Genomic DNA, 17,907 nt, shown 5'->3' with positions numbered 1-17,907 from the left:
GCATGAACTAGATTACAGTTGTCCTATCTAGTCCGACTGGTGTGTGTCCCACCTAGTCTTTCAGCATGAACTGATGAAGCCTGCTCGGATGAGAGGTGAAACGTGTTCTAAGACAACCCGAACAGTCCAGTTGCGATCAATTCAATGCCCTGAGAATACAATGACCTAGATGAATGAGAATATTCACAGGCAAAAACAAGAGTTCAGCTCATGGAAATATAATTGTTGTTTTCCAGTGATAGAAACGTTTTATTGTTAGGATTTTGTTTAAGAAAACATGGCTTGATGATATGGACATAATACATACTTAGAATATGACTCAATCACATCTATTCCTGAGGGGATTTGTTGTGTTGTGCAACATTGTCATGTTTCGTCTTGCTGAGCCCAAACTCCCTTAAAAGTATTACACAATTCTTTCCTGGTAAATGTAAAGCGGCTAAGGCGTCAAGAGAAAATGCATCATTTTTTTAGTATCAGCAATGTGAGGGCTGCATTAATTGAACGTAAAAACATACTATATTCCATTGTATACTTCTTTTAGAGCACACCTGCGGTTGTGACCAGGTCCAATACAAGTGTTGCCACTAGGTGGTGAAAAGCTTTTTAGTATGAAGTGACAGTGTGGAAGTACGACATGTTGACAATTCTACAACTGCAGAAGGTGGTCTTCTTCCAGATCCTTCTCGGCTGGTTTCTCCTGGTCCAGCTGAAACCCACCGAGGAACCGCCTGAAGGCCTCTGAGTATTCTCGTCCAACTAAAAGCAGACAACAAAGACAGGTCAGAAGGCGTAACTATAAACGTGGACAACGTCCATGCACTTGAAACAAACCTTTGTATTGTTCCGTGTCTCTGGGTGTCCAGGGCTCGCCAGACCCCATCTCCCTTTCTGTATTCACATCAAACGTGTCCATCAGGAACTGACCAGCAGAGCCTTCATAACCAGAACCATCATCAGTTGCCTCCCTCAGTCTCACAGTATCCTCATCTTCATCCACAGGCTGGGAATCACTGGGGTTAGAATGACAGTCATATATTGGACATTAATGATTTAATATGCTTTTCACAGTAGGGATGCCTAGAGAAAATAACAATAATTTAATCAGGTAGTGCTATTTTTTAAATGAGAGGGGAGAATCTCTCCCTGAATGTTCTGAACTCCTGTTTCCATGCCAGTGATCTCCCGCCTGCCACTTTGTGCTTCCCACTCTGTGTACTTCCCATTCTGGCATCATTTTGGTTTTCTTTAGACAAGGGGTGTCCAAACTTTTTCCAACGAGGGCCACATACTGTAAAATGAAAGGATGCAAGGGCCACTTTGATATTTTGTCAACCAACACATGTACAGTAGATATATTAAGAAAGGATCTATTTTTCAAGAAAAAACTGCATCTTGTCTTTGTGATATACACTAAAAAGTGTATTATTAATATGAACGTCGCTTTTTTTTGCTCCTTTTTTTCATTTTCTTTTAATTTTTGAAATATTGCAACTTTATTCTTAAATAATCTTTGTAAATTTTCTTCTTGTAATATTTTGACTTTATTTCCATAATATTATAACTTTTTCCCTCACCTCATTTTCCAAAAATTACAACTTTATGTATGTATTTTTTCTTTAATATTTCAACTTGATGGAACTAAAATGACATTGTTTTTTCTCATATCACAAGTTTAATTCTCATAAAATTACAACTTTTTTCTTAACATTTTGATTTTGTAAAATGACTGCTGATGTTTCTATTTTTGCTGTTGTTTTTTTTCTATTCCATTTTCTTGTTAAATTATATTTTTAGGATGTGCCATGGGCCGCAAATGGCCCATGGCCGCGCTTTGGACACCCCTGCTTTAAACAGTAAACAAGTTGAGACTGAATCAACAGCGCCTCGCGGGTTGCAGCTCAGTAGTGCACTCCATTTTTATATTTAAAAAAATATATAAACCATTTTTTCATTTCATTAAATTTAAATATTAAACATGATTAATTGGTTAATTAATATTATAGTAAGTAATTCTCTTTCAAAAATGTGTATTGTGCATGGTGACATTTTGATAAAAGTTTTATATGAGCACTGATAAATATATAAGATGTCAATTTCTCTTGGAAATGAATAAAGTACCTAAGTATTCGTCCTACATATCTTTTATTTCAGGCGGATGTTGGGATCCTTCACCTAGAATGTGATGAAGTTGAGCTTCACTTTTGTCCACTTGCAATTGCTATGATTAAAATATGCACACTAATTTGATACCAAATTGAAAGGGAAAGCTGAACAAACATGATAAACCAATATAAGTTAAACCTTCAAGATTAAACACGCTTAATAGACAACATATTCATCAAACTTAATTACTTATTCATGCCGCATCTCCTTTCCTCTTGCTGCTATGACGGTACGCTCTGTGCTATGAGGCGTTCAGGTGCGCTCGTATTTGTGTTAGGTGCTAATTGTTTTTCATTTTTATTCACGTACTCCCAATGACAATTGGCGTACCCCACTTTGTTAACTTAGGCAATAGAATATTTGATTTCCTTGCAAAGCTATATAGAGGCAGCACATGGACATATAAGTCATACTATTTCAAGCATTTAAGACCTTGTTTAATCAAACTTCAACTTCTAATTGAAGCCATGTTCCACATACACTACACAGGTATTAAACAATAGACCAGAAGCAGCAGCCGAAGTGGCGTCACAGAGCATTTCCTCCCGACGTTTCCTTTTGGCTTCCTGTTCAAGACGAGCGAACAAACGTGAGCACTGCTGCTTTATGTTTTTAAACAGAACCTCATCGTACGGGATGCCAGATAAGAAACATTCCTTACACCTAGAGGTGGACTAACCATTGGGCAAACACAGGCACTTGCCTAGAGCCCCAAGACTTCCAGCGGCCCCCAAACATCTCATAAAAACAGATTATTGATGTTTTTCTTTTACTTTCTTTTAAAGTACATGTTACTGAGTCCTAAGTAAATGAAGAATAAGTACCATAGTAAGTGCAAAAGTGGTTAGACATGGCATTGTACGGTATGTACGCAGTGGTTCAGGACTCTGCTTCCTTGTGCTTTGTAAACATCAACTGCTTGTACTGTTTCTTGAGATGGCTCATTTTAGTGCATTGTTTGAGTTCTTTGCTCAATCTGTTCCATAATTTAAATCCACATACTGATATGCTGAAGGTATATATATGTTTCAAGTTTAATTTTTCCAGAAATTCATACTTCTCCTCTCTTGTTGAGAAGAATTAATTGCATAATGTTTTGGGTAGCAGGTTATTGTTTGCTTTATGTAGCATTTTAGCTGTTTGAAAGTTTACCATATCAGGTAATTTTAATAATTGGCATGTTCTCTTTTTTGTAGCACATTTCGTGAGTTATTTCCCCATATCGCCACACAATAACTTAGATATGGTAATACCAGAGAACAATAGAGAGTATGGAGTGTTTTTTATTGCAGAACCAATTTTGCTTTATTCAGTATTGAAGTATTTCTTGCCACTTTATGTTGTATATTCTTAATGTGGGATTTCCAACTTATTTTGTCATATACTATAACGTCTCGAAATGTATTTTCACTCACCCTGTCAATGTCTATGCTGTAAAACACCATACAGTTTTCTCAGACAGGCATTAACATTTTATTACATTTCTCTCTTGTTTAAACACTCCCAAAGTTCGAATTTCTTTTGAATTTTAATGATTAACTTACGAAATTGGACACAAGAAATTAAGTGACTCATGCATATTTCACTTCTCTGATCGTGTCTTGTTCTGGCGCCGATAGGCTTTTGTGTTTTTGTATCCTTGTTAAAACATATTCCAGGCGCCCTACAGCTGTGTAACTTCTGCCTTCATTCAGCATGTATGATCGCTAGCTAACAGGAAACAGGCAGTCCTGCACGAAGGAAATTGATTCAGATTGATCAGAACACAGAACACAATGGGCTTGTTCTCCATCAGCCAATCAGGACTGTTGTGGCTCTATATTTACTGAGACAAACTGGACAGTCTGGACATGTCTTCAACTCTCACATGAGTATACAACACCCTCTAGGGTGAACAGTTTTGGTCCCAGTATTGACCCCTGGGGTATGCCACACAATATATTTAAACTTGCAGATGTATATTCTTTTATTTTTATGTAGTTCTCTATTGGTTTTCCGCAAGTAGATGTTCAATGACAAATCATACAGTATATTATGGTTGTTTTTGTGTAGCATTTACACACTTCAGCAGCAGCTATTGAAATATGTCTGTGTGATATTCACGTCATGGTTTCCCTCTTGAGGTCATTCACTGATACAATCTGCGTCACTTCAGAGGATGCCAAAAAGAGGAAATGGAGGACAAAGTACCTACAACTGACATACACACACACACACTAAAATCTCAAATACGATGTGACAGGGGTGTCTAAAGTGCGAACCAAGGGCCATTTTTATTGGCCCGCGACATGTTAATAAAAAAACTCAACAAAGCAGCAAAAATTAGAAGAATACAGCAAAAACTACTATGTAAAAGACAAATCTGAAATGTTGATACTAATAATGAACAATCTAAAGCTTTGGCTTTAATTATCCATCCATCCATCTTCTATGGCGCTTATCCTCACTATGGTCGCGGGTATGCCGGAGCCTATCCTAGCTGACTTCGGGCGAGAGGCGGGGTACACCCTGGACTGCTTGCCAGCCAATCGCAGGGCACATATAGACAAACAATCATTCACTCTCACAGTCATACCTATGGACAATTTAGAGTCTCCAATTAACCTAACATGCATGTTTTTGGAATGTGGGACGAAACTGGAGTACCCGGAGAAAACCCACTGTGTAGCCAACATGCTGACCACTAGGCCACCGTGCGGCCCGGCTGTAATTATATGTCATTTTTAAAGCCTTTTTATGAAATAAAATGTATATATAAACACACTGTATCAAAGTAGCCCTGTGCAAGCTCTGCTTTTTCTCTCTGTGGAAAAAGTTTGGACACCCCAGCTTCATATATACAATGTGTTGGAGCGTTTCGCATCTGTTCTGGTATATTTTGGTATAATTCTAATGGCATATGTAGTGTTTGTACATACACACCTGCACAATTGAATCCAATACAAGCGCTGTACCCAGAAATCAGCCTTTACAAAGATAATCATGCCCAATGAACACAGGCTGATCTAACTTATGTGTGTGGTTCAGTAGTGAGTGTGGCCTCCATGTTGCCTGTATGCGCTCCCTACAATGTCTGCTCCTGATAAAATGCACCGCATGATACTGAGAGGCAACTCTAATATTAGAATCAGCGCACAGCGTGATGCAGTGTCCTCCTCCACCACTGCAATGGCAATAATGAACATATTGGTAAAAATGACTAAATACTTACAGGTACTGTGCACTTGAAGCAGGCAGTTTGGTTGGCAGTTCAGGAGTCCACTCCATCTCTGGACTTTGGTGAGCCACACAGTTTGCACGGTCACCATCAGGCCGACACTTGACAAACTTATATGCAGCGGTTCTGGGCACTCCTATGAAAAAGTGGATACAGTATTTATGTTGACTTTTAGTGGATGTTAATGCAACATGCAACAGGAGGTTACAACATGATGCTGAAACAGCAGAACATAACAGTCGCCCGACTGGAAGAGGAAGTACAGTTGGACAGTGGACAGTTTCTCAACATGTTGGATGAATGTAAGGAAATTAGCCATCGGGTTTCTCAAGAAAACATTAATCACACGATCGTCATCAAAAAGGAAGGTTATGTGTGACAGATGAATCATCTGGAAAAGAAATCTGCCACTCGCATTGACAGATCAAGTCAAAAACTGTCTCCTTTGTAGGCTTTAATGTCAGGTGCTTAAATAGTTTTTATGAGAAACTTGTGTTGGAACACCCACTATTAAGCAGTACAGCATTTTATGATCTTAACGCAGCCTTTCAACTCTTGCAAAATGTGGTTGCTCCGCAGGAGCTAAGCTAAAAAATACAACACATGAATTTATAACAAACATAAATCAAAAAGAATGTTTAATGATCAGTTAAATAACATGCAGCTTACATCACCCACAACAACCGAACTTGGGAACCACTTTTCGTCCCCACCTTAACTTTGTGTAAAATGTAAATAAAAATATGTCTAGAAAATGTAAGCTATATTTTATTTATACAAATGTGAAAATGAGTAAGTCAGCAGGGTTTATTTGTTTCATTTATTTGGAAAAAGAGAAACATTTTACATACAAAATGTATTTTTTAAATTAATTTTAAAATAATAGGATATGAAAGCTCTGAAAGGACTTGCTTTTGTACTGACAACTTCTTTGGTGTTTGGTGATCAATGAAATAGCTTCCTAAAACAAGGGAAACATGTTTGGTCCCAACATTGTTTGAGAAAGATATATAAAAATATACTAGCATGCAAAAAAAAAAAAAAGGAAACAAAAATTTGCAGGGGTTTTGGCAGAAAAAATATGACTGATTTTCCTGTCGCCCCAAGTCAGCTGGGATAAGCATACCCCTGCGACCCTAATGAAGAGAAGCGGCATAGAAAATGGATGGATGGATGGATGATTTTCCTGTCCAAATGTCCAAAACCCTTGACTCTTGCCCTTTAATGCATTGTTATGCCTGTTTGACGATCAGTAAAATTGCTAGCAGTAGCCAGAGAACCAGTTATCTTCGCAACACAAAAACTTTGGGAAAGGGCAGTGAAAATGCGTATATACAGTATACAGTATATATACATATATACAGTATATATGTGTGTGTGTGTGTGTGTGTGTGCAAGATTATACATAAAATGTTAATTAGCAGGGTTTATTTGGGGTTTTTACAATTTTTACATTTGTATAAATAACTGACTTCCTCGTAATGTTCAAATGGTGGAATAAAATAACACAAAAGATTCAAATAAACCTTTGGAGTACTAATAATCCCATGTGGTACATTAGTGTAATCTGTACCTTTTGGGACATAACATGACCCCAGTATTTCGAAAATGCACCAGTGTTCACTATGAAACCAAACAACAATCTTGTGGTTTCCTTTCCTGCTTTCCTGTGAGTAGTTTCAGGTAAAGTTTTTTTTTTTTCTGTAAAGAGAGCACATGATTGACAGTAACCACTTGCTAATGTGAACATGTCAGCCACAGACCATCGCACGAGTGGACCCCCGTCTGGCCTCTGTCCTTTAGCAGCGAATTGTCTCTGCTTGTTAAGTCAAAACAAAAAAAGTGGTCCACTGTGTCATCATCAGCAATTCCACAAAATTACCTTGTACGTTCTGTAAGACGAAGAGGCCGCAGGCGACGAAGAAGAGGGTCGCAGTCATTCTCAGCTTTAGGCCGCAACAATAGGAGAATAAAAATACTTCTTTCCTGTGTTGAACACTGAGTCCAAGTGCTTGACACACACACACTCAAACACCCAGCCAGACTAAGCTCAGCCCTCTGACTGCGTCATGGTTTCCTGAAGTCTTCTTCTGTTAAAAAAAAAAAAAAAAAAAAACTCTGTGAGCATCCTCTCTGGAAACTTTTACTTTTGCAGCCTCCAATCAAACAGATCACATCTTTGTCTAAGAAGGGAAATACCACAAAGATTCCATCTGGCAAACGAGAGGAAGTGGCAATTAGGTCTTCATTGGCCTGATAATGACAAAGATGAGGAGGATGGATGAGGAGCTAAATGGCATGTGTTATACAGTATACACTTACCCACCGGCCATTAGGCTTCTCAACGAAGCACTCACACACGCCGCACGCACCACAACAAGAATTTCATTGCATAGCAGAACTACCTGTTTTACTGTGCATATGACAATAAAACTCTTGAATCTTGAATCTTAATATGTTGACAGCAAAAGAAACAAATAACTACTGTCTTATAGTAACCTCACCGGATTGGAATGTCAAGTGTGTGTGTGTGTGTGTGTGTGTTAGTGTTGTGTGCCAACATGTTCAACCTCATTGCTTGTGTGTACTATTGTTTGGATGCCACAAACTTGATGACATAGGGACAGGCCACCAAAATAAGTACACCTGCACAATGTTATGGGATTCAATAGAAGAACTGTGTACCAGAAATTCCTCCAATCTCACGTAGTGCTGGTCTTCGCCACAATAATGAACCTACTGTTAATAAATACCTCAAAACTGTGCATTATTACCTTTGTAAAGGCAGAATTTGTTTGATGTAGCTCCTACTATATTAACGTTTGCAATATGTCTGAATATGTGATTTCCTGAAGGCAACTTGTTAAGCATGTCTGAAACAAATAAACCATGACAATGACATTCAGTTCATGAATCATGATGAACTACTTTCATAATACTTCAAAACTTTTTTTGTAAGTTTTGTATTTTTTTTTTATTTTTAAGATTTGGACCATTATATTTAAAATCGTGTTTTCATATTTTTCTTTGCCCTGGATCATTATATTTTTATTTTAGTAGTATTGTTTTTTTCATTCAAAAAAATTGGCTGCTTTAAATTTCAGATTAAAAAAAGAAACATTTTTCTAATGTCTTAATGTGGATCATCATAATCATCAGAATCACGTTTTTCTTATGCTTTCAACTTTTTTCAAAGTTTCTTTAATCTGGATCATTACATTTAATATTAGTTATGTTACTTTAGCAACGTTTTTGTATTTATTTTCCACCCCAATCTGGAACATTACATTTTAAATTCCGACATGAAAAATGTTATATTTAAAATCATGGCATACAAGTTACGTAACATTTTCTTCAATTAATAATAATAATATTCAACAAATCACTTTTTTCTTCATCATATTCTTTTTTTCTTGATTGGCCAGAAGAGCTCATGGTTCTATTGCCTTGTTTCAACTTCAGTTCCAGTGAACAAACATGATTCTCTGTCCTAAAAATTTCAAGTAACGTGCACATTTTTGTCCAATAACAAAAAGAATTTGAGAGGTGTGTCACAGCTTGTTTCTGTACTAGTCGCTTAATAGATGACATCTCATTGGCACCTTCTTTTAATTGTTATGTATACTGTATATGGCACATTCTCCGAACCTGACGAAGGAGTCAAAACTTAAGGTGGAGGTGCACTCAAAACTTGCTCAGTTTTTACAGTATTTAATGACCGGCGCGTCATAAAAAATATGTACAAAGATAACTGTACAATCTTAAGAGAAAAATAGTGGCAAATAAAACCTTGCACTCACGAAACATTCATGTCAGTGATAACAATAGTCATGATTGAAACCCACATGATTTTTAGATAGCAATACATGATAAACTTAATGTTTTATTCATTTTGGGTCATTTGTACGGGTGTCACCAGACACAATAGAGACAATACACGAGATTGGGCCTACGAGAACGAGACTTTAGCATTACTTTTAAGAAAAACACAATGAAAAAATATATGACAATATACACATTGCAATCTAATATCATTTTGACTACGTTACACTCTTCTGCACTCTGTGTGTATGCTACCGGCCCCGCCTCCACCCACCGAGACAAAGAGACTGTATGACAGAAGGACTCACTCCGTTCATGCCGTTGTGCTATGGAACAAACACGGCAAGGTGCTGAAACCAATGCACAGGGTGAATCCTCTTCCTGCCTGTTTGGAGACGGGAGACAAGGAAAACAGACACACATGCACAGGGTAATATTATCAACTTACTTTTCATTTATTGTGTGATTAATTAATTAATTAATTAATTATCATCCTAGGCCTAGTGCGCACGAGACTTTCTGAACGAGAAATCTTGGCACGTTTTAATCTCGCAAGACCCCTATTAATTTGGCCCCATAACTATAACCTAGCTTCTTCCTTTGCATCTGATGTAGAAGCAAAACAGAAGGTTTCCTGTACTTTGTCAATATTATCTGTGTAACCGAAAAATCCATATCCCCAATATCCAGGTTTAAATAGTCAATCAAGAAAAGACTAAATGTTTTCCAGGATTAATTTTTATCATCACTATACATCAATAATGTAACAATTTCAACAATGGAATTTTAATTTCACCTATGACTAACAATTTCAAAATGTACATAGACTAACAGATCCTTGTAAAAAAAAATATCTGCAGGTTTGGAGAAAGTGTGAAAAAATGTAATTAACATGGCTCATGCAGCGTTAGTTTCCTCCTCTGACTTTAGATGGGCAGGAGAAGGCGTTTGTGTCAGCTGACACATCAGTACGATACTGTTGCAGGAAGTGGTAACTTCAATCTTCTAGGAAGTAACATGTCATCGCACACATTTACTGATATCACAGCTGACCCAAAATAAAGTTCTCAATAACACACAGATATAGCGTTTATTGGAAGTGAAACTTTTTTTTTTTTTTTTTTACAGAAATATACTACTTTAGAACATTACTGCACACACCAGCTGTTGCTCCTATCCTCCTCCATACTGTGGGAGGATTCATTTTTTCCACCATCACAGCGACAAAATTAACAGGACAGTTTCAACCAGTCTTTACTTAACCTCCCTACATCAGGTAAAGTTAGTCTATGTCATTTGTATGATTTTGTGCATTTTAAAACACATTCCACATTCAATAAGTGGCCACACTACAAATGATGTCACCACTACAACGACATCCAAAGAGGAAACCGCACGAATTCGGTCAAAGTTAAGAGGCCTCGTGGTCAGATAGGAGGTGAGACTCTTTTGCAATTTTGGGAGGTGTTCCAAGCGTAAGTCTCTTTCGCAATTGTTTCCGCTGACAAGCAGAGAAGATTTTGAGATGAAAATCAATCAGATTAGCCTGAACTTTCACAATTACAGCATGGGACATTTGAATACTAATAGAAATGGATTCCGATTCTGTTAATAATTTAATGGACACAATTTCTAGGCGCAGCCAAGGCGTCGAGGGAGTCCAGTTCAGGGGGCCTGAGGGTCTCGTCTCAACTATTTGCAGACGATGTGGTCCTGATGGCCTCATCGGGCTGTGACCTTCAGCGTTTACTGGGCCGGTCTGCATCTGAGTGTGAAACTTCTGGTATGAGACTCAGCACCTCCAAATTCGAGGCCATGGTTCTCAGTCGGAAAAGGGTGGATTGCACCCTACAGGTTGGGTATAGGGTCCTGTCCCAGGTGGAGAAGTTCAATTATCTCGGGGTCTTGTTCACAAGTAAGGGAAGGTTGGAGCGTGAGGTCAACAGGCAGCGTCTACAGTAATATGGTCGCTGTACCGGACCATTGTGGGTCATGAGCTTTGGGTCGTGACCGAAAGAACGAGATCGCAGATACAAGCGGCTGAAATGATTTTCCTCCTTAGGGTGGCTGGACTCACCCCAAGAGATAAGGTCAGGAGCTCGGTCATCTGGCAGGGGCTCAGGGTAGAGCCGCTGCTCCTTCACATCGAGAGGAGCCAGTTGGCTCGGGCATCTAGTCCGGATGCCTCCCGGACGCCTCCTGGTGAGATGCTCCGGGCATGCCCAGCCGTGAGAAGTGGCAGGGGACCGCAAAGTCTGGACTTCCCTACTGAGATTGCTGCCCCCGCAAACCGGACCCGGATAAGTGGAAGAAAAGAGATGGGTGGAAATGGATTCCGTGAAGCACAATCTGAACTCCTTGGAACAGGAAAGACCCACCCAACATCATGTGATTTTGATAGTATTATTTAATTATCATTATTTAATAATTGTGCATACATTGCCTACATAGATATCACTTTTCATTTCAATATCATTACATGATTATGTTTTGAAAGGTAAACTGTAGGAAGGCTTTTACCTTTTCTTATCAGACATCTCACTGAGATGTTCATCACATAGTACTGTGAAGTCACTGTGATTGGAGAGGGTATTTACATCACAAAACACCAAGAGAAATGAAGTGTTATATACATTACATGTGTCTGTTAAAGTTGACGTGCAAAGCATAAGATCAGAATATATTTAAGGTTTCACTGGAATGTGTGCAATGTTGTATCGAAGGAAATGTGTATTCATGTGTATCTGACCTTACATTTCACAGCACATGGCATGCACGCACGACACAAACTGGAAGTGGAGGAATACAAATACTGTATGCAGGAATTCAGTTGTTAGCAGCCATCCTCGCTTTGAGTCGGTTGATTTTGAGAGGAAGCAGGCCGGCCATCTCCTTACTCAACTCCAGCTCCGTCTCCACGGTGGCGGCAGCATCAGGGTGGGCTTCGCAGTACTGCACAACGTATCTGGACGACAGGTGGAGAATGGACGGAAGGGAGGAGGGAGGGAACATGTTGAACAGCATTGCCTCTTCTGTGACATCAACAAATTCAATTACTGGCCAAAGCTTTACTTGCACAATTCAGTGCGTTTGTATTTGGAACACATTGATGCAGAATTTTGTATCTAACCACGGGGCAAAGATTGTATCTATCTTCTTCAATGTACAAAAAATGTATCAAATTTTTTGTCAAAGGCTTAATGAAAGTTCAGCCCAAAAAGACTCATTCAGCATTGACTTTCCTTATTATTTTGATCTCATTTCAACAGAAATATGATGTTATTTATTGTGCGGAATCAGCTAAAGTAAAGCTATGAAGTCAACGTCAACACTCTTGAACAGGTGCTGTTGTTCACTTGCAAATACACCATGGTCATCAACAACTATTTCTTGTTGTAAAGGCACATGTTGTAAGAACGGCTCCTGTATTGTATCTTCGTCCATGGCGCACATGCACCCAAAGAAGTGTCTTTTGTGTGTGTATTGCCATACTTGTAGTTTTCCAGTGACTTGCTGAGGTTGTCCAGTTGTGTAAGGGGAATTGAGCAGATCAGGCGGCTGTGCAGTCGGGCCAGTCTGAAGCGGGCCACCAGGGTTGGTCTGAGCACCTCTTCCTCTAGGTGCTCGGGAAACTTCCCCTCTGGAGAGCACAGAGAATCCAGGAACATCTGGTAGTACCTGCAAAGTAGGGGGTTGAACACCATATACTGTATGTGCAGCACATATGCAAAGGCAGATGTATGTACGTTAAGGTACACTCACTTGGCAGAAGCAGAGCACAGGTGGTTGAATTTCTTTATGGTGTGGTTGTCGAGAGACTGTGTATCAGCTTGTCTGTTGGCCAGCGTCAGTTTCAAGTCCATCATTTCGTTGTAGGTCTCGGCCAGCTCAAACATGAGCTGTCTGCGGACCATGAGGTAGTACTGGGCATTCAGCTCTATGGAGAGGTAGACTATAGATAACACTGACTAAAAAAAAGCACAACAACTCAAGTTAGAGGAGTACCAATGCAGATGGTCTCCAGCATGTCAACACGCCGTTTGTGCATCTTGCAGCGCCGCTCAACATCCTCTTCAAAGAAGGCCAGAGCTCTGAACAGAGCACTGTGATCCTGCAGGATCTCGATGTGGTCCGTCACGTAGCCGTCCATCTGAAAGTACTCCTTAGCCTGACAGGAGGACAAATGCATAGTTAATAGGTGTGTATTTAATTCCTATTCAACGTCACTGTGTATTAGTATTACACAAACTCCTTTCGTGCAACTGGGCTTCATTAAAGTGAAAAACATCAATCATTGAAGTTGGTTCTTCTTACAAAGACAACAAGCAAACTGTGTTTTGTTTTGTTTTTTTCCAAACAGCTGTTCTACGACTTCAGGAGTTTCAGAACCATCCTTGTTAAATAACCACATGAAGTTACACTGAACTCGAACCAGACTTTTTTTATTTATCTGTAAGTTTGTGTGTTTCCAGTTCATGCTGAGCAGACAGTACCTGTGTGACATAGTTCTGTCCCACCAGAAAAATATTTCTGGCTTCAGTGAAGTCCAGCGGGAGCAAGCAGCTCACCTAGAAATTCCAAATGAGCCAATATGATCATGTTGTCACCTACTAGAGACTGCAGTATTACTCGTGTTATTAGTACAAGATGGTAACAGCGGGTTTATGGTAGCGTATTATCAATAGCATGTTACACCCATGAATGCAGTATGACAGTAGAGCATCATGCAGACCTTCTCCTCCAGACTGGCAATTGAGTCAAACGTGTCCTCAGAGCCGAACCTAAGAGCGCTCTTCCTGACTTTCTCTTCCTCCTCCTCCTCAAGCCTCCTCTTCCTCTTCAAGTCCTCCTGTAGATCGGTATCCAGTTCGCCGATGTTGTCCTGCTCACATGGAGACGTGCACAACGAGATGAATACATCGGCTGCAGATGCAATTGTCATGACTAAGGTCTGCACAAGGTGTGTGTCCCTAGAGTCATTGAAACAAGATGCCACCTGAAGCACTTTCTTGGCATCCTGAAGGAGGTTGAGACAGTATTTGATCCAGCATCTCGCTATTTCCGCCCTCTTCTGGCGCAGCTGATCCCGTCTCTCGCTCTCTATCTCACCTGGAAGAGCAGGAAGAGAGGGGAAATGCATGTCTTTTTAAATCAATGTTTATTAACTATATAGCACCTTAACAAGTCAAATTAATTGGGTAACACTGTGTTGTTTTTGCTGTACCGCTTACTCCTTTTTTGTAATGATCTGCATTTCGTATGTACAGTATTGTACCTTTACTAGGGTGCTGTAGGTACCTGCCCCTGCAAAGCACTCTGTGACCACTGTCTGACTGAATTATTTTTTGTATTATTTTCTACCTTCAGTTTATGAGAGGAAAAATAAATTGCTTATTCATATTATTACTGTCACAGCATCAACAGCAAGTTGGAGTTGAGTACTTTCTAGTGGGTCTGGTTGATACTTAAATTAGACAGCAGAGGGTGCTGTTTTGCACTGACCTGGCACCAGTTTATGGAGGTTGGATGACGCCGACATTATAAAAAAATTAAAATAAAACACCCACCCAAGAGAAACACCCGCTCAGATGGTGTGTAAAACCCATAGAAAGCTTCTTGCTTTTAACTCTCATGGTTATCAGTAGAAGCTGTCAACTGAACCAAAATCCTGATTTGTGGACTCAAATCTTTTTAAGTTGCATACATTTTTTTTTTTTTACTTCCACACAATAAAAAAAGGACAAAACCAGCACTCACTTTCCTGCGCTGCAGCCTCTGAAGGAGCTTCTCCTGCCAAAGCTGATATGACGGTGGCTGCTGAGAGGCAATGTCTGCCCTCCATGTAGCGCCCCTAGGAGGTAACCACACGCAAACCTTGTGACTCACACTGAAAACCAAAATCTTTGCTTGAACTGCAGAACACAAATTAGTCAAGCAAATATAAGCTTATTGACAAAAACTGTAACATAAAATTAGGTCCAGCTGCACAATATACTGTAATGATACCTAATACATGTTGTGGCCAGTGTATGTATGTAATTGTTCCAATTATAGGTCAATTGAAAAAATGGATCAAATCTTCCAGATTCTTTTAAAACTGACAACAGGTGGCCCTCGGCTTACGGTATTCAGTGGTTACGTACATGCTCCCACAAATTATTTGAAAAACAAATTTTGGTCCGTAAACACGAGGCTTACTCAAAAACTAGCAATAACGGAAGAATACGATATGTGCGGGTCACATGCAGCCACGTTACTCTCAACACTCAACTGTTGCTACCATCACGAAAAAACAGACGAAAAGATCGTACTGTAACGTCTACTCTGACGTTGAAAGGATGATGATTTCTTTACTGCAAAAACAAAGCCAGCTAGTGTTGGCCACAACCGCGCCAAAACTAAATCAGCAAACTCAACTGTCCTCTCCGCACAGAGCCATCCTCATTCGGCACCCACACACACAGTCAAGATTCAGCTCGTCATGTTCACACACAGTTGAAAATCACGAAACTCTAACACTACATATAACTGTCAGGTCACTACAGTATCCTTCAGCATGTTAAAGGATCTGCGCCTATGAAAGCGACAGTAATCAGTGCTCCATACTGCGACTAAATGGTGGCATTTTGCGACTAAAACTTTTCATCTACTCGTGCATGTGCGCCCAGTTAATTTGTTTGGCTTTTATGCGATTGGAAATGGAAAATATTTCTCTCTCTGCATGTGTGTGCTACCGGGTGGAGCCTGCGTTCTGCACACGTGCCAGTCTCCACTGTGAGATGTAACCCGAAATTAATTGTGGCCAAATGGGTCATGATTGTGTAGAAATTGCAAAATGTTTGCTGTATGCGCATTGCTAATAGCTCTTTCATTTTATTCTTGTATTTAGTGCATTAATTACTGTATTTTATGTCCATCCAATTTAAGCAGACGCCTTACCTTTGTGATGTAGTACTGTGACAGTGTTGCGGCGTTCAGGGCCCACTCCATTGGACTGAACTGATTTAACTGCAGTTGTCTTTGCAGGGTGCTGTGGCAGTACGTGGCAGCTCGCTCAGTTTGACCTAGCAAGAGATTTACATTGTTACTTTCAACAAAAACACAAGCATGCGACCAAAACATAATACATAAGAGCTTGGCTTGACTAAAGTAACAATGACACTCACCAAGGTTTTTATAAACCTGAGCGAGGTAATACATAGTGTGGGTGTAGGCTAGCTCAAACCTGGTGCAAGAAAAGAACAAAGCAGGTAAAGAGGAAAATGACATCCGGTTTATGCCATATATCACAATAACTTACTTTTTGCTCCTTTCCTGGTGTGTCACCATCTTCTCATTGGTAGTAAAATACTCTACCAAATCAGTGGGAGGACTTCCATCCTGGAAATCAAATTGTTCACCTTAATTGCGGTCATGCTGGCCCCACAATCTTCCGCCACATTCAACTTTACCTCCTTCATATAACGCAAATAGATGGATTCAGCTGTTTCCAGGAATCCCTGTGCCATCTCCGTCTCATCCCGGCCCGCCCAAAGTATGCCTAGCTGGTTCTGGAACCACACAAACACATGAGCATCTTTTAAAAGCTGCTTCTGCCTTAAGTATACATAACAAGTATTAATTATATTTTAGGGATTTTATGAGAGTATGTTTTCGTACCTCCACTGTTTTTTATTTAAAAAAACAACACAAGTTTTTTTTCTTACATACACTCCTTTCTAATTGCCAATGTAGACACACACACACCTATCTCTTCAGTAGCATAGCACCCTTGAAAACGGTTAAATTTGCTGCATGCTTTGAATGGGAAAAGATAGCGCCATCTGGTGGACAAATAGAAAAGTTCAAATGGAAGACTAGTAGTATAAATTGGAATCTTAACGTAAAGGACTGCATTGTATTATGTTAAGATAAGTGTGGGATCAAAAAGGCATTTTCAATCACACATATTTGTTGTGAGCAACAAAGGTGTCTGTTTTTTTAGAAGCTTTGCCATTTTATGTTAACAAAGATGACAATTCCACAATGTTTTTAAAATGACAACATAGTAAAAATGGCTTGAACATATATAAACCGAAATGCACAACATGTCTCCAAGAACTACAAAGGGTTAAATAAATTGACACAGAAATAGCTAAAGAGCCGTTAGCCGTATAGCTTCTTCACTGTGTTTTTTTTCTACCATTATAACGATTAACCATAATTACCCTGACATGGATGAATAACGACACACTCTCAGTGGCCACTCTGCATCTCTCCAGTAGTTTCATGCAGTTCATTAGATGTTCTTGTCCCGCTGACAGCTCCTCCGTGTCAACATGGTTCACGCCCAGGTAATACTCCACCGCTGCGAGTCGAGTGGTTCTCTGGCCGACCGGCGAGTCCCCGCTGAAGCCCCGCTCGAACAAACCCTCTAACAGGCCGTCCACCGGCTGCTCGGTCGGCCGCTGGTCGCCGCCTTCCACCCCGCCGTCTTCCTCTCCCTCACCGGCCTCGAAGCTCTTCAGCGAGCAGTGTATCTCCCTGAGGATGTCTCTGGCTTTGTACTTGGAACGAAAGGGGTCGTTTTCTGGGTCATTTCGGGATTCGATATCAGTGAGGTTTTGGGCGTTGGTGAATTTATCGCAGATTGCTTTCCACTCTTCGCTGCCGAGTGACGCCATGTTTAATGTTTGTCTTCTTTGTTTGTTATGGTCCCGCTG

General features: G+C 39.9%; 2 protein-coding genes across 3 annotated transcripts; both read right to left on the bottom strand.

The window, feature by feature from the left end:
- Positions 1–219: 219 nt before the first annotated feature.
- On the bottom strand, positions 220–17,887 carry kifbp (kinesin family binding protein). Of its 2 annotated transcripts, none has more exons than XM_054771288.1 (19): positions 17,413–17,887; positions 16,657–16,755; positions 16,506–16,585; positions 16,372–16,430; positions 16,145–16,269; positions 14,963–15,056; positions 14,202–14,314; positions 13,938–14,087; positions 13,699–13,773; positions 13,211–13,373; positions 12,968–13,142; positions 12,698–12,883; positions 11,726–12,170; positions 11,283–11,562; positions 9,514–9,590; positions 7,266–7,473; positions 5,378–5,519; positions 835–1,013; positions 220–759 (listed from the first exon to the last, which is right to left on the bottom strand). In XM_054771288.1, exons 1-13 carry the CDS (start codon positions 17,866–17,868, stop codon positions 12,032–12,034), a joined length of 1,914 nt encoding a protein of 637 aa, XP_054627263.1. In that variant the 5' UTR covers positions 17,869–17,887; the 3' UTR covers positions 220–759; positions 835–1,013; positions 5,378–5,519; positions 7,266–7,473; positions 9,514–9,590; positions 11,283–11,562; positions 11,726–12,031. The 2 variants fall into 2 exon arrangements, with proteins under 2 accessions (XP_054627263.1, XP_054627262.1); XM_054771287.1 differs by having other exon boundaries at positions 11,283–11,482.
- On the bottom strand, positions 650–7,323 carry srgn (serglycin). Its single transcript, XM_054770779.1, has 4 exons — positions 7,266–7,323; positions 5,378–5,519; positions 835–1,013; positions 650–759 (listed from the first exon to the last, which is right to left on the bottom strand). The coding sequence occupies exons 1-4, from the start codon at positions 7,321–7,323 to the stop codon at positions 650–652; spliced, it is 489 nt and encodes a 162-aa protein (XP_054626754.1).
- Positions 17,888–17,907: the final 20 nt, after the last annotated feature.

The sequence above is a fragment of the Dunckerocampus dactyliophorus genome, chromosome 3 (genome assembly GCF_027744805.1).
Source record: "Dunckerocampus dactyliophorus isolate RoL2022-P2 chromosome 3, RoL_Ddac_1.1, whole genome shotgun sequence".
Taxonomy (NCBI): domain Eukaryota; kingdom Metazoa; phylum Chordata; class Actinopteri; order Syngnathiformes; family Syngnathidae; genus Dunckerocampus; species Dunckerocampus dactyliophorus.
Note: the sequence above shows the minus strand (reverse complement) of the source record. Positions and strands in the feature narration are given on the sequence as shown.

What these genes read in the sequence shown, in the direction of transcription:
- srgn (XM_054770779.1), bottom strand. Translation starts at nt 7,323, where the DNA reads ATGACTGCGACCCTCTTCTTCGTCGCCTGCGGCCTCTTCGTCTTACAG. An exon ending in CGTCTTACAGAACGTACAAG is followed by an intron (nt 5,520 to 7,265) that starts GTAATTTTGTGG and finishes ACTTTTTCATAG; the next exon opens with GAGTGCCCAGAACCGCTGCA. An exon ending in GCTTCAAGTGCACAGTACCT is followed by an intron (nt 1,014 to 5,377) that starts GTAAGTATTTAG and finishes TTCTAACCCCAG; the next exon opens with TGATTCCCAGCCTGTGGATG.
- kifbp (XM_054771288.1), bottom strand. Translation starts at nt 17,868, where the DNA reads ATGGCGTCACTCGGCAGCGAAGAGTGGAAAGCAATCTGCGATAAATTC. An exon ending in ATGCCAAGAAAGTGCTTCAG is followed by an intron (nt 14,088 to 14,201) that starts GTGGCATCTTGT and finishes CCATGTGAGCAG; the next exon opens with GACAACATCGGCGAACTGGA. An exon ending in GCTGGAGACCATCTGCATTG is followed by an intron (nt 13,143 to 13,210) that starts GTACTCCTCTAA and finishes ACCTCTCCATAG; the next exon opens with AGCTGAATGCCCAGTACTAC.